The following is a 21,667-nucleotide window of genomic DNA, read 5'->3' on the forward strand; positions in this document are numbered from 1 at the left end:
ATCTAATTTAAAGCCCAGTGTCAATGAAGATGGTTTGGTCAGTGGAATTCTGCTGTTTATGGGAAATCTGGGACGGGAACGGGAACGGGAACATCTCCCAGCATTCTACCACCATATTGCCCTGATGATTGAGGTAACATTAATTCAGCTCTTAGGTGATCCAGATGTGGTCAAAAGTTTACACACACCTTGCTGAATATACTGCTTCATCAGGGCAGTTATTGCAATGTGTTAAAATTTATTCTACCTTTATACACATTGAACTGCTTAAATTATTAACATTTTCCTGATACTGCAAGGTGTATGTAAACTTTAGACTGCAGCTGTGTCTATTGCTTTCTTTCAACTGAACCATTTATAATGGCTGGATATGTTTTATAACAATTGTTCTTCTTTCTTTCCTCAAGGAATATTTTTGGACTTTCCTGCCTCTTTGGATCATTTTTCCGTTCACACAGAGGAACTGTGGAGAGATGTGTGCAGCTTCTTGACATGTGAAGTTTACTTCCGATGGAGAGCTTCTGGGACATTGAGTTCTTTTTTTCATTAATTAATTAATTAATTTAGTCAAACCTGCATTCACTAATGCTGGAGTAAGATTTTAGAAAGAAACCTTTTGGTCCTGTTTAATGTTGGTGCTAGTAAAGGTTTGAGAACTAATGGCCTGGTTTCACAGACAGGGCTTAGACTAAGCCAGGATCATAGTTCAATAAGGACATTTACATCATTTTCCTTGACATGCCTTTGAAAAAACATAATTGTGTGCATCTTGAGACAAAACAAAGGCACTGGTATTTTTAAAGATCAGTCAGTGCAAGTTTCTATCAGTTGAAACAGCTCAGAATTACATTTTAGTCTTGGGATGGTCTTAAGCCTTGTCTGTGAAACCAGGGGTACAAGTAACCCACTTTGGTAATGTTTTACAATAAGGTCTCATTTGTTTTACATGGATAGATAATTTTCTTTTTTTTCTTTTGTATTAAATGTGTGTTGTTTGTGTGTTAGTAATCCTATATGTTATGGTGACCAAATGACTTCACAAGTATAGTAATACCAGTAAATGGACATTTTTAGGTCCCCAATGAGGAAACAGGTTTACACATCTTACAGAATGATGTTTTCCATGATGGTGAAATTAGCATTGTCCTCCAGACTCTTTCTTATAAGTGAGTTGAAGTGTTGTAACTGTATAGTGTTGGGTTTTTCTTGTGCATCAGTAAAAAACTGAGTGCCTCAGTTTGTTTTAGAGATTGATTTGTCAATACATGTAGAGGGTTTATCATGTTGTGTTTTTGCTTTGATTGTAACTAGGTTATTAAGAGGTTATTATTATTATTATTTAATATACTAAATTTCAACTTCATAGCCAGAGATATAAGACATTGAAGTATATTTTAGTTCACATTAATTGCTTATTCAGAAGTACATATTTACCATATTTCAAATCACATATAAAATACTAAAGTCCCACTTAAGTTGTTCAAAAAAATCACTCAAAAGTTCAACTTATTGCATTTAAATTAACTTTAAAATGTGATACATTTGAAATTAATTACAAATACAATGTACTTAAGCGGCGAAAATAACATATTTAATTTGAGTTTATGTGTGTTCTTTTAAAGTATATTATTTCCGGAATAAGTATACTTTATAAAAGTATACTTAAGTGCACTTCTTATTCACAAGGGTAATAGTAATGAGGAAGGGATGATTGTGCTGCCATTTGAACTGAGGCGTTAACAGCGATCTGTCGCGCCACATCTAGAGCACCAAAACGGCATTTATTGTTTGAATTTCTTGAAAAAAAAAGACATAATTTGAAAGATGAGACTTTGTTTCTTATCAAAAGTAACAATAGATAAAACTGTACGTTTCCAATGAAGTTCCGCTCGAGCAGTGGTTGAAACAATGTTTTTGTTGGAAAATTAGCATCCGACTCACCGGAGGGGCTGCTGGTTCCGTTTGTGGGGCTCGGGGTGTGAGGAGAAGTAGCATTGACAGGACGACTGCTAGAGGAAGGCAGAGGAGGAAGGAAGTATCCATCCTCAAAAGGCACTGGAGACAAGACGGAGAAAAGATAACAGAAAAAGAAAGATTTAGATAAGCAGGCTTTATTTTAGATAAAGCATGAATATTGATCATTTAGTCTCTCGGTCTCATCTACAAACCAATCAAAGTGAATCTTTCACAATGATCACAATGTGAAACAGTGATTCACAATGATTCATCACAATGATTCACTTTTTCTCCAAATTTATCAGGTTTAAGTACCCATCCAAAGTCACACTACTATGATTTAGTAACTGATTTTGTGGTCCAGGGTCATATATGTCTGATACATAATAAATTGCTACTATATACTTGTAAGTGGCTGCAAACTCTGTAATGGTAATGAACCAGTGCACCTTGCTGTGAGAGGTCAGGTGTGTGTGTGTGTGTTCATACTCGAATAGAAGCTTATCTCGCTGATGAGGAGCCAGCGGTCACTGAAAGAAAAACGGCAGCGCAGAATTTGCGCTGGTCGTCCTCCGAGTGGCAGTGAGATGGTGCGGGATGACGGGTCGTGTAGGTCAGACAGCGGCACTTGAAGACTGAGCGCAGGCTCTGCCCACGGGCTCAGCAGACTGGCCTTAAACTCACACACCACTTCGTTGAACACCCGCACATGCTGAGTGTGTCTGTGATTACTGTGCACCTGAAACACAGACATTTAAAAACAACAATCTGCAATCAGTGCTGGGAACAAAAATAAGGAGCAGTGGAAACAGCCATCAGGGAGAACTAAACTGAAGTTATTACTCCACAAATGAAGAAAAAGGAAAGATACAGGGAGCAAATAAAAGGTGGAAGACTAGAACATATATAATGTGACAGGTTAGACAATAATGGCACTGTTACAGGTCAATGTGTAACTGCGCACATGTGTGCAAATGCTCGCTGATACTGAAAACAAAAGCTGCTGCAACAGCGGTGGAGGTTAATGTGTAGCTAAAGCTATCATGTTGACACCTCATAAGTGTCTCTCTCTCACACACACGCACACACACACACATATACACTTTGGTGAGAAATTATTTTGTAAACAAAGTAAAGACTAAGTTTTAAAAGAAAATACTATTTCAGTCTTTCTACTAAATCTCACATTTAATTTAAAGTTTTACTTGCTACTATTATTTATGAAATTTATCAGCAATTTCTGAGTGAGAACTGTTTTAAAGTGAATCCTAAACTGATTTATTCTCAATGTGTGGCAAACTTTGCACTGGAGTTCCTGAAGCAACGGGGGATTGATTTACACAGGAAAAGTGCTGGTGAGACTGGAGGTATTCCGAAACGGCAGGAATACAGCCGGAAATACTCCAAAGAAAGGTCTGAGAAAGTGTGCAGAGGGAGGCAACATAAATCATCTTGCAAAAACACGTGAACAAGTGCTTGTTGTTATGGAAAATGTTTTAATAGGACCCCTGGTTCTTTTTCTCAGTATCTTTTGGGAATCTGCTGCAAGACGTGCAGGAAGCAAGCATTATTTGAAGTGTTCAAAACACTGGGAAGCCACAGGAAAAACAGGGTGACATGGGAGGATGATGGCGTTTGTGAAAGAGAGAAATAAGAGAAAATGCCCTCTCAAGACCAGAAAAAGTCAGAAGTGGTACAAACAAATCTGCATTCCTGGTCTGGAGGACCCTTAAAAATGACAATGCAAACATACAAACTCACATACACGCAAATAACAAACAACAGAAAAAATAATGGCGCCACAAATTGGATAACAAAACGCTCGGATGCCTCTCAGAATCACACATGACCACAAATGAAAAGCCACGGGCAGATAGACAAAGAAAAACAAATCAAATGTTAATTAAAGGGTTGAAGGATAATGACAGACTCCTGAGGGTGATTTACTGGGCAGATTTATTGAGGCAGAGCTTCATTGCTGTCCTTCTAACTGACTGAGATGAATTCTGGCATAGCTTTTGCTGTCTTGCATAGTTGAACGTTCAGGTTGAAGATGAACAGCAGATCTTTTACCCACCCTCATGTCGTTCCAAACCTGTATGACTTTTTTTTTTATCTGCAGAAAACAAAATATCTTTTTTATGTAAATGGAATTTAATGTTATTTTGGACCCCAATGATTTTCATTGTATGAACAAAAAAGTTATTTTGTGTTCAGCACAAGAAAGAAAGAGATGAAGATGAGTAACTTATGACAGAATGATCAGTTTTTGAGTAAACTATCCCTTAGAACTGTTTTTTAAATCTAAAAATCACCTTGAAACCATAATTTAAAATGGCTCAGAAACATTAAATTACTACTGAGAAAAGGTTCTGGTATCATTTGTTTGCCTTGCTGTAATTTTTTTGTATCTAAATCAATGACATTAAGGCGTTTAAAGTGTGACTTTAGTCTCCAAACATATTTTGAGTTGCTGGTACTCATACTGACCTGCATGGTGTGAAAGACCCGTGTTTTCTCGAAGTGAAACTCAATGTCAACAGTGGGCTGGCCCAAGGTTTCTTGATTCCAGCCCACATAATCATATCCCGGCCACACTCTCAGTTCTTTACTCTCCATGAAATCATTCCCACCTAAAACACCATCACACAACTGGCCCAATCCTCCGAACATCACCCTACAAAGAAGAGAGAGACATTTAAGCAGTGAAGTCATTAGGCATGCACACACATACACACAGACCTATGCATACTCACATCTGGCTAGTGTCAAACGTTAGCTTAGGTATTGCAAACATTTCTCCTCCATCAAAACACATCTGGTAATGTTTCTACACAATATTCGTCAACCCCACTTGACAGATGCACTTACATACATGAGAAAGGGCCCTGGACTTTAACATACATCACAGAAAATGAAGTCTGACAGGAGCAGGTGAGGTTTGAGAAGTTTACCACAGCAAGTTCTCAACTGCTTGCTTCACACACAGCATGAAGCTAGGGTTGCAAACTGAGAAATGGTTCCCATTTTCTTTTCTTTTTTATATAATATTAAAATGTTTTTTTTGCTCCATCATCGGTTCTAGAATGTGCATTCTTCTACAGCTGTAAAATATTTTGTAAGTCTGATTCCAAATTGACTCTGAGCCAGTTCTTTTTAGCGAATCAAAAACATACAAGCAACCAGTCTGACCACCTTCTAAATGAATGACTCTCATAAGAAAGTATTGTAAGTGAATCAAACACATCCAGCTTACAACCATTACATTTTTTTGCAGTATGTTTCTCAAATTCACATTATTGTTTCTTTGTTTCTTTGTTATGCAGTTCATTGTTTATTTATGCCAGTGTTCATTTATTTGTCACTAACCATTGATTCTGGCCTAGAGAATCTAACAATCTCCATCCCTAGTTTAACATACTTGTTTGTTGAACTAAACAAAATGATGATTGATAAATGTTATTTGATGGTTTCTACATCATTTATGTTACCAGCGATTTTCATGCAGATATGGAACACTTGCAGGGAGCATGAAATTTCATTCTTAAAAAATGAAAATAAACAAAGTTGCGTTTGTGTGTTTATACATTACCCTGCCTCTTTACTGCCATCATAGACGGAGTCATTAAGGTAGACAGGAGTGCCTGACAGGTCCATCACATGACCCATAGGAGCGGTGTACGCCTTCAGCCCGTCTAACAGACAAGAAGCACATCACTCAAAGGTAAACATCATTCTACTGCAAAATGTGCCTGATGTGAATGTAATGCAGTTGTGTGTGTGATCAGAATGATGGATTGCTTGTCATGTGTTGGACTCACCCTTCCAAACACAACCGTACAGTTCAACTCTTAGACACACGCTCATCACACGGTCTGCCAGCGGGTAGAAGCGCACCATGCGAGCTATGACGGGTGGACCCAGGTCCTTCAGGACCACGTCATATGTGTTCTCATTACCTGTCACCACCTAAGCCAAAAACAGCACAGAAGAACTGTAAAATAACAACAACAAAAAATCCATATTCTGCTAACAAAACTTTATTATTAAAATTCATACGAGGGTAACAAACCTCCTGTCCCCGGCGGTCCTTCCACGTCATCCAGTGTCGTCCATCTCGAGAGTATCGCAGCCGGTAGCTCCGTGCAAACTCCCGCCCGAGCCCATCTGCGTGGCGACCCTGTGTGCCCACCAGAGACAGGAAATGAAGCTTGCGCAGATCCACCTGCAGGTACTCGGAGCTGCTGGGGAACACCGGACCAGCTGGACACCATGCCCCGTCCCCCTCTCCAGTACTCAACCTGGGACAGGACACAAACATAAGCATTATGCACATGCTCAATTAGATAATATAGATCAATATAGATCTAATAAACATATATATATATATATTGTGTGTGTGTGTGTGTTTGCATATATATATATATATATATATATATACATATATATATATATATATATATATATATATATATATATATATGCAAACACACACACACACCGCTCCGGTGGGTCATATATATACTGCATACACAAAACATTTAGGGATGTAACAAATAAAACAACATTTTTACAAATACTTTACACTTAGTCTACTACTGGCAATTTTTTTTAAAATTGTGACATTTTTATTATTCTTTTTTTTTTTTTTACTAGATTACAAAAAAAAAAAAAATTTTAATTATTATTTGTTTTGAATAATTTTAAATGTAAATTTTGTTGAGAATTTGGTGGTACAATTAATTATCTTGAAAATAAAAATTCTAACAAATCTCAAACAAAAGAAAAAAGAAAACAACACAAAACAAAGCAAAATAGATTAACACACAACAAACAAAAGAAAAAAAAATTGGGGGAATTTCCTCTCCAGAAAAAAAACGAACTGCAGGCTAATGAGGTGATGTGTGCGAGGCGAGGTCTGTGTGTAAACACCATTACCTGGTTTCGCTTTCTCACATGCCTCTAACACATACACACAACCATCTGTATGACATTTAAGCCATTTCCTCTTTTAAACTTCCTAACACACTTTCTTCACTTACAAACACAAGTAATAGCCTAAGCTGTCAGCTGGCGCAGCATTAGTGCTAAACGTTTCTCACTCATAGAAGAAATAACAACAGTGAATGTCCCTTCATTCAGCTACTGATATCACATAGGTGACAAGACACTGATGAGAGACAGTGGAGACCACAACTGCTCAAATGAAAGAGAAATGCACCTGAGGCAAGATATTCCAGTGAGGTGTGGGTACTATCACTTCCCTGAGAGCTCATTGTGACACAGCTGAGATCAAGAAACTGAGAGTAGTCTGAGACATTTCAGATTCACTCTTGAATCTTCACCATGACCTCAGAGTCACAGAGACCCACGGATCAGTCTCAAAGACCCTTTCAAAATTAAAATGAAGTTTAGTCCACTATGAAATGTTCTTCTGGTTAAGAATAGGAAACTTTAACAAAAAGAGGTCAGCAGAGTTAAGTCATGTAAAATGGTCAGTGTTGACCAGAGCCAATTTTAGAAATTGCAAGTGCAACTTCCTGCAGAACATTCCACCTCTAACCAGTAACAAAGTTTGTTTCTCTGTAATATTGTTTATTCTTTGGTAATTTTATCTGTGTTGCTGCTTTTCTTTTGTGAAGAGTGTTGGCTTGTTTTTTACTTTATATACAGAATTCAGCAGTTGTGTTCTGGAAGTTAAATTCCCATCCATTTAGCCTACTCCATAGGGGAATTGATGTTTCACATTAACTTACAAACTGTTAAAGACAGACCTACTGTAAACTACATGGTTGTTAATCAATGGTAAATGCTTTTGTTGCAATCAGTATGCTTTATTTAAACTTATTTTCTTTTCTTTTTTTATAAATAAATAGTAATAAAAGTCTGTAACAACAGAATTCCAGGTGAAAAAATTAGGGGTGCTCCGATCACGATCGGCCGATCGTTAATGCGCATCTCGTCAGTAAAGCTGGTTTTCTAATCAGCTGTAAATTCCCTCAGGTGCGTGATTTCACATAGAGCAGCTGTTACTAAACAGAGCCATTGTTAACTGAGAAGCTGCGCAAATCCACGTTCATTTTCAGCGTTTATTTGCGCATCTTCTCAGTTAACAGCTCTGTGTACTAACAGCTGCTCTATGTGAAATCATGCACCTGATGGAATGGGCTAGTTGCATATCTCCGCCATCTTGGATTTCCGGTCTTGCGAGTGTGTGCGTAGATATTTCCAGTTGTGCTAAACGCCAGTGCAGACAACCGGAGAAATCCAAATATTACCTTCTATATATGTTTACAGGATTTATAATATCACTTCAAATGCAAATAAGATTTACACTGCTATTATTACTATTCTATAAATGTTAACTGAGCCAGTGCATTTGAAACTGTGTATGTTTGGGTCCGGTGAATGAATTAAATACACAATGTTCCCTACTGTTCACGAAATGAAAATTGAACTCATGGTGTGTACACACAGATACATAATTTATTTTTACTTTACCAATTATGTAAATGTAAAAATTACTTATTTCTCGAAAATGTTTGTATTACATTGATTATTATTTTTTTGTTTAATGAAATGTTCACCTTGTGAGACGGGCTGTGATTTATCTTCACATTTCTCAATTGTGCACATACATTAGTTTGTTTCATCATCATTTTCACAACATATTTTATTATTTGACATAGTCAACTTTACATCAAACATTTTGAAATGAAAAAAAACGGGCTGTAAAATAATACAACTAACACATGACTAATTTTAATATTTGTTTTATCTGAAGAATTCGTAACAAAATACATGCGCTGCTTAGACAAAATTATTTATGCTGCAGATATTTTACAAAACAGATAAACATTGATAAAAACACACATGAATGCAAACAGCGATCTTTTAATTAATGCAAACATACCATAATAGCATTACGTTAAATTGTACACAGTTATAAACTGTTATCAAATAAAGTTAATAAAACATACATACTTTATCAGAAATATCTGTCTCGTTTGACAGTCAGAAACCTTATGATCTTATATTTAACAGTCAGAACAAAATCAGCTCTCCGAAAATGTAAAGTATTGCATATTTGAGTGGTTTGTGTTTGAAAGAAGAAATCCCTGTGGACTGATTAACCTGATGCTGATGGTGATCCGCATAATCAACAGAAGAATAAAGCAATCTCCGCGTTGTATCTTGATTTATTTCCAAACAGAGGTACGCAAAAATTTAGGGAGGATGTTTCCTCGTGTCTTTGATATACCACTATTCGCTGTTAAATTTGAAAAACATTAATTATATCCATCTAGCCAAGTTTCGTATGTAAGTTTCCCTTATAGTAAATGCGAGCATCGCAGGACCGGAAATAAGTATGCACACACTCGCGTCGCTGAAGCTCACCGGCGCCATCTTGTGCACCTAGCCCATTTACCGCTAATAAGAGAACCGGCTTTACTGACGAGATGCGCATTAACGATCGGCCAATCGTGATCAGAGCACCCCTAGAAAAAATGCATTTCCCATAATTCTGCAGAGAAATACAATCAGTGTCCCTATAAATACTAGAAACTATATATATGTGACCCTGGACCACTTAAGTTTCAATAAAAACAGAGATTTATACATCATCTCAAACTTTCCATTGATTTATGGTTTATTAGGATATGACAATATTTGGCCGAGATACAACTATTTGAAAATCTGGAATCTGAGTGAGAAAAAAAAAATCTAAATACTGAGTATCCAAATAAATGAATTCTTTATTATGCATATTACTAATCAAAAATTAAGTTTTTATATATTTACAGTAGGAAATTTACAAAATATCTTCATGGAACATGATCTTTACTTAATATCCTAATGATCTTTGGCATAAAAGAAAAATCTATAATTTTTACCCATACAATGTATTTTTGGCCATTGCTACAAATATAGCCCAGCGACTTAAGACTGGTTTTGTGCTCCAGGGTCACACACACACATATATATACATATATATATACATATACATATTATATATATATATATGTAAACTAAGTTAATAAATTATATATGTAAAATCAAAATCTTTAAATCACTCTTCATCTTTTTTACTTTGTTTTTCGGAATGGCTCGTCAAAGGATTGTAGTTTTTTTTTCCTTCAATAAAATCAATAAGCACACAGTCTTTTTACATTTGTCTTTTTGTCATGTTTTCATACTTTTTTTTCTAGCTTCAAATCAAATTTGGAAATGATGTGATTTAACTCATAGATTATAACTTTTTAAAGACTTTTTCAAAATTTATGGGAAAATGGATATGGATATTTTTCTTACAAAAATGCATCAATTCTCTACAGGAGGCCTTCGTTCACCCCCGGAGCCATGTGAGACACTTTTTTTTTATGGGTTGGCACTTTTTATTTAACTTCTTTTGGACTGATGCACTGCAACACCCGCTGAGTGCCATTAAACAGCTTGAAAGTTGAAAGACAATTTTTTACATAACTTTAATATAACTGGATTCGTCTGAGAGAAGAAAGTCATATACACCTAGGATGACTTGAGGGTGAGTAATTTATGGGCTAATTTTCATTTTTGGGTGAACTAACCCTTTAAAGCACTGTATCTCCACCATAAATCCCATCTTCAGCACCTCTCCCTCACTCCATTTTTCCTGTAAGCTCCTCTCCCCTCTGTTCAAAATCCCCTGCTGTCTTAAACAGAATGTGGACTTAATAACAACCACATGATCTGTGTGTTGCCAAAAGACAGAAACACCCCTCGCTAACGCACACAAATGCTTCTATTTGTTTCAGGGTGGGATAGTGATTGCCAACCTCAAAGCTTATTAGTCAGGTGTCGTTTTGTGTCTGCTTTTGTGTCTGGTGTGTGTGTTGCATCTGTATTCAGCAGCATGTGAGTCTAGTCCAGACAGACAGTGCTGTAATGTCATTACCTAATGCGCTATATCAGGATACGCTCCATTACTGACACCTCATGTAACCTAATCACGTCCCCTCATGAGCCTCACAGAACCCACAAAAACAAACAACCAACCACAAACACAAAATGTGAGTGAGAGTGAGAATATTGTATTAAGCATGCAACAAGAAAGCAGTGTGTGAATTGAAAGCATGTGCTCTACGCTTACCTGCCGTGTTTGGCCTCGGTTGAGTCGGACCAGGCGCTGGATGCAGTGATGTCGGAGTCAGGTATGGTGCGGTCCTCCATCCCCAGAGCGTAGCGACACTTAGCTGTGTGTTACAAAGGAAACACATCAGACAGGCTCTGAGAACAAAACTAACAAAAATAAAGGATGGTAGAAAAAAAAAACACTTATTCTGTTGTAAGCGATAACTATAATGTTTTGTTTAACTGAAATAAAGCTGGAGAAAAAATATATAAATACATATTAGATATAAAACTTAAACTTAAAAAAAAAAACTTTTAGAAAAGTTGCCTTGGTAACTAAATCAAATAAAAATAAGTTCATATTGAATTACTAAAAATAATAAAACTGAATAAAGCTTAAGCTATTTTTTTTATATTTAAAAACAAATAAAAAAAATAAAAATGCCAAAAGCACATCAAATTACTCAAATTGAAAAATAAAAATCTGAAAGTAAAAGCCAATTCAATATATTATTAAAGTATAAATAATATTAAAATAACATTATGACACATGCATGTTTACCCTTACTTTTTAAATCTAAATGATTACTTAGACTTACATACTTTAATACTTTAATACTTGTATGAATGACGGTATTCAACGTAAGTTTGATACTTATAATAAAATTGTTATTCATTGACTAAATAAAAAACAAACTTTAAGGGACATCACTGAAAGGAGGTTTTATCAGTCTTAGCTGAATTCTTGGGACATTTCTGTGGTTAAAAAAGCATAGGTAAATGAAGTCCCACACATGGCACAATGTCAAACTCTCACAAAAATACCAATGCAACGTTGCTGCATTGTTGGAATTGCTTCGGCAATGCCTTACAGATGTAGCGCAGGGAGCAGAAAAAATGAAGTAAAGAGATAAAAATGAGGACAGCAGAGAAAAATTCTGGCACAAACGCAGCGTTGAAATCATCCGCACAGATCACATGTCAGTGCTGCCTGTGTGTCAGTCCAGAGGGTGTGCCTGTCTGGAGCTGGGGGTGATGGGTGAGGTTTTGGGTTGGGGGGGGGGGGGGGTCTCAGATGCTGTAAAATGATTCATGAGATAAGAATGCAATGGCTGGAAAACAAACCCTGCCCAGCTAGCGAGACCCTCAAACTCACCCACCCGCCCACACACACACAGAGAAAGAAAGAGAGAAAGAGAGATAGAGAGTCACACTGTGGAAAGGTGCCTGTTTCATTACATCATCACTCTGCTGCCAATAAAATGTTTTCTCTCTCCATGACTCTTAATCTGTCTATCTCACACATCTCCAGCTAATACAGAGCAGATGAGAGCTGCGCTTTACAGTCATTCTGGATTGTAAGCAGATGTCTCGGTCTCAGTGACATGAATGCAGTCATTTTTTGCTTCTGACCTATTTGCACCTCCACGTTCATCTCTCTCTCTCCTGGAGAAAACACATCATCCTCACTATAATCAACTGTTGCAAAAGGGTGGGTTTGTTAGGGTGAAAAATTAATTTCAAAATTTGGGGTCAGTAAATTTAAACCAAAAGTGACAGTAAAGACACTTAGATTGTTACTATACTTCAAATAATCCTGAAAAGAAATCAAGGTTTCCACAAAAATATTAAGCAGCATAACTATTTCAAACCTTGACAATAATAAGAAATGTTCCTTGAGCAGCAAATCAGCTTTTTAGCATGACTCTCTAAAGATCATGTCACACTGAAGACTGAAGTGTCTTATCTCTTTTAGCCTGTCCCCTTCTTTTCCCTCTCATGGCAAGCTATACATGCAGACATTCCAGCTTATGACATGATTAACTATCAGTAACCTGAATATAATGACTTCTAATGACCACAGAAACATTTCACAGGCTTAAAAACACATTAGAAACCCCAATAAACACACACACACAAAAGAAAAGTGGACTGGAAGAGTTTAAAGACGGGGAAGAAAACTGATTAAAGGAAATCTGACTTTAGGACTTTGGGAGGACCCACACATCCTCAGGGTCGGACCACAAAGCCACAGTTAAATAAACTGAGAAAGGATGTTTCTCACACTAGCTGTGATGTATGACAGGAGCAGCACACGATCACCTGACATTCTTACCAGTGTCAAAATGCCAATCCACGTCCTGGGCAGCTGTCCAGGAAACGAGGAGGACAGTGAGGAGGGCAGGCAACAACGGCAGCAGCTGTGTTGCCATAGCAACAGTGACACCAGGTTACCGGTCCAGAGTTGGATGATCTTCTACAGACATACCTGAGGAAGAAAGAGAGAGAATGATTCAATTACATTTCCACACACTGTACGACGAATGCACACAATATTGGTACTGCATCGGTTATAGGCCGATATAACAGTCTTAAAATATATTGGTAATCGTTTTTTGTTTTCATTTCCCATTTTTACATTTAAATGACCTTTGCCATCATCAGACGTTCACTTAAAAGTTAGTCTTTAAAAAAACTAAAACATTTATATCACTGTTAAATGTATCTTTTAATAACAACATTAAACATTGTTTATCAAATTGAACTCTATAATTTTATGATGCCCAAATTCATTTGTAGCATTTAAAGTCCCATTTATGCAGGATTTCCAAATTTCATAGTGGAAACGTGCTGTCATGACTATTATATTGTTATCCATTCAATTTTGGGGTGAAATATGATCTCAGTTATGATGTCATAGCATGTGATAAGGGGAATCTCCACCTTTCTACAGCTAATGAAGTCAGTTGGACAGAACAGATATAAACACTTGAGATCACTTCATTTACACTGGTGGTCCAGCAAGCGTAGACATTCTCCCAAAATCAACATACTGCCATTCCAGCAGCCACACATATCAAAACATATTAGAAAAATAAGTTGCACAGCATGTCATTTTTTCCATTAACACCAACCCTTTGTCTCTGTGAATATGGGATATGTGTTTGTTTATACATTAGGTGTTTTTTTTTTAAGCTGGCTACTCCATTTTTGGAGAAAGAAGAGAGGGATTGGGATTGGCTGGATTCATTTCCTCAAGTGCACCACATGTCAACATACATTTCCATTAATCATTTTGGTGTCAATAAGAGTTTTTTGTTTTTTTTTGGACAAATTAATACTTTTATTCAGAAATGATGAAATTGCTCAATGGTAGTAGTAAAGACATGACAATATTATAAAAGATGTCTAATTCAAACAAACGTTCTTTTGAAATCTCTATTCATCCAAAAAAAAAAGAAAAAAAAAGAAAAAGAGTATCATGGTTTCCACAAAAATATTAAGCAGCACAACTGTTTTCAACGTTGATAATAATAAAAATTATTTCCTGAAAACCAAATCAGCATATTAGATATATTATATGATTTCCACAGGATCATGTAACACTAAAGACTGAAGAAACAGCTGCTGAAAATTCAGCTTTGCCATCACAATAAATGGCATCTTAAAATAAAACAGAAAACAGGTATTTTAAATTGAAAGACTATTTCACAATATTATATATTTTTGATTAAATGATAACGGATTAAATAAATGCAGCTTTGGTAAAAAAAAAAAAAAAAAAAAAACTTTGTACGATAGTGAATATGGACTTGTAGGTTACAGTTTTTTAAATCACACATGCTGCTATTCCAGCATTGTCATGGTATTGCTTTTATTCCATCCCCATTAAAAACAAGGTCTCTGTAAATATGTGATTTGTTGTTGTATATGTGTTTGCCATGGAATGGGGGTCTGTGTGTGTGTGTGTGTGTGTGTGTGAGGTGGCAGCTGTCCAGTGAGGAGTGATAGCGCTGGTTCTGGGGTCTGAGTGAGAGACAGACAGCTGATACACAGCTGTGCAGACACAAGGACAAAAAGAGTAGAGGAGAGTAGTAGAATCTGAAAGGAGGTGTGAAAAAAAGGGTGGAGACGAGGCATGCATGTAATAGACCCAGCATAATGTGTGTTACTGTGTATGTCATATTCAATATACCGTGTGTGTGTGTGTGTGTGTGTGAATGAGTGCGGAAGCCAGTGCAGCTGTCTTGAGCTCCAGACAAGCGGTGGCCAACACACACAGGCTGCAAGTGTTTCCAAAACCCAGGGAAAACAGAAAGGAAGAGGGAGAGACAATTATCAGTCTGTGCCAAATAATTCGCAATTGTAATGCAAGTTTTGAGTTTATTACAGTTGGCATTATGAATCCTCTCACGTCTTAGCAAGCTATCAACAATTTAAATTAACCGAATCCAAATAATTGTGAGAGAGAACAAAATAGAGACCATAGTCCAAAATTAATGCTCACCAAGCACCAATGTGAGTAGAAATTGACATTGGCAGGTAAACAAAATAAAGTTAATCGCCAGTTGGCCGGTAACTTTGATATGCATTGCAACATTACCTCATGTAAGTCAAACTTTAAAACAATAGTCTGACCCTATCAAATCAAATATTTATAATCAATGAACTCTTATGAAAAAAGTACTATGGAATGCTTTGGGGCATTTAATTGCGTGTTTTATAGTTTACATGTATATTAAATGAAATTATCTTTACTTTAGAGTGGCTTTTCGACTCAACATACACATCTTTAAATTTAATTTCATAGTTACTTCTATTCTCTTTGAAATATGGTTAAAATGTACTAAGGAATATCCTGACAAGCAATTACGGTAAACTAATACATATTTTCATATCATTTCTAATGAACCTCGGATGCATCCGCAACATTCAATATGGCGGCGATAAAACTGAGTCTTATATTTTTTTGCTTGACCAACCTTAAATACATATATTTCCCATCTGAGATAGATAGGAGCTGAACATGCATGGCTAGAAATACTTTCTCCTGGGCCGTTACCAATATGACCACTAAATGAACTGACTTGGCTTTGATATGATGCAGAGACTGACATAATGACCTGTGCGGTTTGTCACTAATATGAAAGTAAACCAAATGGCTAAATTATCCCATTTTCATTAGTACAGAAATGTATGTGTGGACAGTTTCACTGTCTGTAAAAAAAAAAAAAAGAATAATAATAAATATATATATATATATATATATATATATATATATATATATATTTTATTTATTTATTTTTTTTCTGGCTTGCTTAACCCTGAGCGCAAAGGAAAAGGAAAAAAGCATCAGAAAAATGTTAAACTCAGGAAATGGGTTCTAAGGTAATACAATGCCTCATGTTCAGTTTGATCTGATCTTTCATTTCCCCTATAAACTTCCATTTCATGTTCTGCAAAGAAAGACGTTTTCTATAGCAGCATCTGCTGGAGCGAGTGAATGAGCTAAACCTCCTCAGCGGTTATAATAATGCTGATCTGGTCCTGCGGGAGCCATATAGGAACCAGGCTGGAAAGACACCACTATGTACTGGGCTTAAACAGATAAAGATCTTAAACACTCAAATGACTCACTTCATACATTAAAAGTCAATCAGAACCCCCTATACATTATACAGTAACAATGTGGCTCATAACTCAGGTTGACACCACTGAGGTCATTCTGGGTGTGATTCTGCCCAAGGGAATTTCACACAGCAAATTCGTCAGTTCAGCTCCATTTAACAAAATCCTTCTTGACAAAGTTTTAACTGACTCGCCTGAAGCAAGTTCACACACACACACACACACACAAGCACATCAAGAACTGTCAGTATTAGACCTGCTGATAAAGCAAAACACAAATGCTTACAGTATGTGTTTTTGAGTGTATCCCCCTGAGGACACAATCATTGGGCAAACTACATTTCACATCATCCATACATGCAACACATCATCACTTCTGACTTTCCCCTTCATGAACCATCTGCACTGAGTTTACTTAAAAAAAACATCCATTGTATTTTTATTTGTTCATTTTCCTTCTATAAAATATATATCTATATTTTTTTGGAAAAATATTTTTAAATGTATTATTTTTCTAATGATTTGAGTGAAACTTGACATTTCTTTAAAATTTTTGTGAGACCCTGTCAAAAACATAAGCAACACAATAATGGGGATGTGTGTTTTAAACAATTATTTCAGTCAAAAAAAAACACTTTTGCTAGGTTGTATTTTAGTTTATTCTTCTATTTCTTCTTCAAAAAGTTATTTGCAATGTAAGAACTCATTCCAGTCCATGCAAGAATAATCTTCAATAAATGTACCACTTTATAATCAAATTGTGAAGTTTTTTGTTAGTTTTTTTTGAGAAATCCTCATATTCATGGAAATCTCCAGTTCATTCCTTTGCGATCTTCTCTAAATCCTACATTAGCAGTAACAATAATCGAGGAGGGCGGAATCTAATGAAAGGTCAGTTCTATTATTATTTATTTTCTTTTGTTATATGCCAGTATTACTAGACAAAGTTAACAGAGAAGAGAAAGTTTTTTTGTTTTGTTTTTTAGCGAGAGAGAGAAAGAAAGAGATTTGGATTCAAACCTGCATCCCCTGTCTGTGCACCACAGTTCAGCATGCCCTGAGTGCTTATGGCTAGGCCACATCTTTTACAACTCCTACATTTAATTTTCAATAAATCATACAGAGTATGGCATTGGTTTCATTTCATTACCATAACAAAGTCATAGCGTTGTTACACAACACTGATTGATTAAAACAGTGTCCAAACCATTTAAATGGCCATGTTGATGCATATGTGAGTCTTATGAGTGAGTCCCACTGACTCAGCCAGGCAGATGAAAAGTTTCCAACCACTCCATCCAAATCTGTGGAGAATGGCTGAATCAATGTGTGTGCTCACGCTGGCATGAGAAAGAATCGGTGAGTAACACTCGGACTAACGAGACTCAGCGCCCTCGGCTCCATTGTTTTGATGTTACCCTTTAAACATCAGATTAAATGGAATTTCCTCAGTTCCCAAGTGACCTATGATTCTTTAACTCAAAGTGTCCGACCACACAATCTCTGAAAACACATCACCTCTGAAGTTGGCTATCTGACAGCAGCAGTGTTTTGAAGAATGAAGTGTTGTGTTCACACTTGGACACACTATTTTCATGCTAAATCGTGACTCAGGTGTGTGTCAGTCCTCACACTGACTCAGTCGCACAGATGAGCCGTTTCTTCAGCAGTCCTGCGAAGATGACCAATAACTTATGAATTTGTGGCTGACAGGAAAAGGAAATCAGAATTACTTCCTCAATGAAAAGGAAAAGAGTCAGAGAGAGGACAAATATAAGAGAGCAAGAAAGAGAGAAATGAGCAGGAGAGAGAATAAAAAGGCAGTGAAAATTGAATAATGGCAGGAAGGTTTAGTCACTTTACAAGAGGAGAATATTTTACCGGAAATATCCAGGATGGGCCAAATCATTGAAGCCGCTGTTTAAATCCTCATCTACATCAAAACCTCAGCAATCAGACATTGTATGCCCTTTACCCAACCAAGTACATTTCTGCACTTGCCCGATTCACCTCGACACCCCGTCAAACACTCACAGCTGACAGTTCCCACAGTACAATCAAACTATTTGAACATGATGCCAAATCCACTTTTCCCATGCACTGATATCCAAAGAATATCATCCTATTAAGTTTCCTAATCTTTTAGCTCATAAAATACTAAGTTTTCTCAATAGTAACCATCTGTGTTTACCCAATTATCAAGAAAACTCAACTATGATGTCAGATATTCCATGAAATGGCAATCCATAAAAAAATAAAAAATAAAGAAACGTTTTTATGAAGTCTTTAATTTCTTGTGAATGGAGTCTGACCTCTTTTACGTGACATAACTGACTTTGAAATTCAGTTTTAAATGAAAGCTTTGATGAAACTTGTTTATCTACTCAAGTCAATCATGACACAAAGACATGCTACTGGCATTACCTCATTCCTGGGACTTTTCCAGCAGAATCCCTCTACAACTGCAACTCCACCTTTTATTTCATCTTTATTAATTAACTTCCATCAAGTGAGAATATACAGTAGTCCAAATATACCTGCATCAAAGGTGCAAATATAAATTTACGTAAAAAGGTTAGATGAATGACTGTCGGCCGCTTTATTTCACTGAATCGATACAGAGCTTGGTCCAAATAAAGGTTCAAGTGAATTGAAATGGATGGTGCAGACATAAAATAATAAATGGGGGGGAAACAAAGCAAGGAAACGCTTGGATAGACCATATTATCCTAGCTTTGCTTTTAGATCCGTCATCAAAATTAAAAAAATGACAGTAACCATTTGTGAAGTGCATTTCCTTTTATTGGTGCTGCAACCAAATATTTTCAGTTGCCAAATCTACTCACAGCATATTGCTTACCAGCAAAGTGACTGGTTAAACTGTATTGTGGGCAGTAAGTAAATAAGATGCTGGTTTGTGTTGTAAAAAAAACAGCACCTCAATATCTCCCTCAGGTTTGCAACACTTTATGATAGTAAATGTAGCTCTATGTCACAGCAAAACTAATTTGTGCACATTGCAGGTTCTGCAATGAGTAAAAGCAAAGAGAGAATGTGATACTGCTCTTTTGTGCAACAGAGTTAGAGCGCTTTGACTTTGGACCTTGAAGAGCAACGAAAAAGAGAGAATGAAAGATGAGTAGGGTCTATAGATTGAGGGTTATTAGTAATTCAAAATGTGTGAAAAGGATGGCATTTTCAAAAACTAGAAAAGTTAAAAATAAAAATGAAAAAAATGAAGAGAACTGTTCAATTGGAAATGCGTAACAAAGTTCAGCACTTGTGAACAGCAGTTTTTTGCCCAAAACAACACTTACCTGAGTGCTCGCACAAAATCTCCTTCAGAATATTAGTATCAGTTCGCACAAGTAGTATATAGACTGATGATAACTTGATTTATTTGATGCATTCATTATTACAAAAGCAGAAAAAAACACATTTCAAGCAAACACAAACAGAAGGGTGTTGGTGCAATATCTGGCTGAGGTCTGGAGGATTACTAAAAACTCAAGAAGACAGGCACAAAAATGCTGGAAATGGTTTTAATAAGCAGAAGTGAGAGTTGTTATGGTTTTGTTTTCCTCTAGAGTGTTTGGCAGTTGGGATTTTCAGGCAAAAAAAAACTTTTCAGGAACGAGTTTCAAAAGCGTTTGCTTGAGGCCATGTTTAATTACTGGAGAGCTAAATGAGCCTGGCTGCAGTTGTGATAAAGCATGTATATGCGTGTTTGTAAGTCATCCTCTATACAAATCAAAACTGTCTAACCGGTTTAAACACATTTTCATATTGCATTTAGGTTCATGCACCTGTGAAACGTAGCTAGAGGACATGCTAATGAGTTGTTTCTTCACTATTCAAACTACATAATATAAACAGTCTGTCCACTTTGTGTTGGATGATGTATCATTTCTTCCAGTATGAATCAATCTTAATAACATTTTAGTTTGTTGCTCTCCTTGCAGTTCTGTGTGCAGATCTGGCTGTAATGTTTCACATTCTGGTTAACCCCCATGTCAGTCATTAATGAATGCAGAACCCTTATGTAAGAGCGATTCATGAAGCTTTTCAGAATGTAACACACATACAGGCCAAGGATCTCTGAACATTGATTTCTTCAGTAATCCAGGCTGTACCACAGGGGTTATGCGCAAATCATAAAATACATGGACAGCACATAATAAAGAGCATGATGATCAATAAAACAGGCAGAATCTACAGCAGCATCAACCTTGAAAATGTGCCTTTCAATCTTTAGGTTGAAATCCTGGAGATGAAAAACATGTCTGTAAGTGGGAGTGAATCAGGTGAACATGTACAGTAAGGGTGTCCAATTGTCTCCGGACAATGTCTAGCAAAGTTTAGCTCCAACCAGGTCCAACACACTTGCCTGGCAGTTTCTAGGGAGTATGAAGACCTTGGATAACTGGTTTGGGTGTGTTGAATTAAGGTTAGAGCTAAACTCCGCAGGACAGTGGCCCTCCAGGTACAGGTTTAGGCACCCCCAATATACACCTTTTTTCTATTTGATTGCATAAGTGTTCACATTATTCAAAAAATGGTTTTAGACATTTTTCAATTTAACTAAAAATCTTAAATATTTCTAATTCTTAAATCATCAATATGATTAATATTTACATGATAACAAAAGATTTACAAAAGAGACTGAAGTTAGAGACAGTGATGTGTGATGGATGGATGGATGGATGGACTAAATGATTCACAGCTACCTCAACATCAAGACAGGACAGCATGGAGACAGACAGTGATGGAAGACAGGAGGTGAACAGAATGTGATATGAAGTAAAACAGATTGCTCAGGAGGCCAAATTGCAGCATAGAAAGTATATGGACTGAGAGAGAAAAAAAGAGAGCGAGGCAAAGAGAGAGAAAGAGAGAAGTATAGGGTTTGTCAAAAGACAATTTAATAGATGAAATAAGACCGTCTGATGTTAGTTCCAACTCAGAGGACATCTCCATTCTACCTGTGTCTCTCCCTCTCTCTTTCAATTCTCCTTCGATCCCTCTATAATTACCCACCAAACGCTAGTCATATTACCCAGCTTTTTAAAGACATATGAGTGTGGAGACAAAAAAAAAGTTTAAGACAAGCATGAAAAACAATTGTAAACCTAAACACACACATCAAGAATGAGATGAAATGCAAAGAAAATCATTTTATAGTTCTTTGTAT

The 21,667-nt window shown here is 36.5% G+C and overlaps 1 protein-coding gene across 2 annotated transcripts in view; it reads right to left on the minus strand.

The window, feature by feature from the left end:
- Window positions 1-21,667, minus strand: part of LOC132102957 (epithelial discoidin domain-containing receptor 1-like) — a 35,906-nt gene that overhangs the window by 12,017 nt on the left and 2,222 nt on the right. For both annotated transcript variants that reach the window (XM_059507708.1, XM_059507709.1), the window contains exons 2-9: window positions 13,184-13,336; window positions 11,087-11,189; window positions 6,029-6,257; window positions 5,778-5,925; window positions 5,549-5,651; window positions 4,447-4,633; window positions 2,446-2,695; window positions 1,942-2,055 (exon numbers count right to left, since the gene is read on the minus strand). In XM_059507708.1, the coding sequence (XP_059363691.1) occupies window positions 1,942-2,055; window positions 2,446-2,695; window positions 4,447-4,633; window positions 5,549-5,651; window positions 5,778-5,925; window positions 6,029-6,257; window positions 11,087-11,189; window positions 13,184-13,280 (1,231 nt within the window). In that variant the 5' untranslated portion in view covers window positions 13,281-13,336. The remainder of the gene's footprint in view (window positions 1-1,941; window positions 2,056-2,445; window positions 2,696-4,446; window positions 4,634-5,548; window positions 5,652-5,777; window positions 5,926-6,028; window positions 6,258-11,086; window positions 11,190-13,183; window positions 13,337-21,667) is intronic.

This window comes from Carassius carassius, chromosome 24 (genome assembly GCF_963082965.1).
Source record: "Carassius carassius chromosome 24, fCarCar2.1, whole genome shotgun sequence".
NCBI lineage: Eukaryota > Metazoa > Chordata > Actinopteri > Cypriniformes > Cyprinidae > Carassius > Carassius carassius.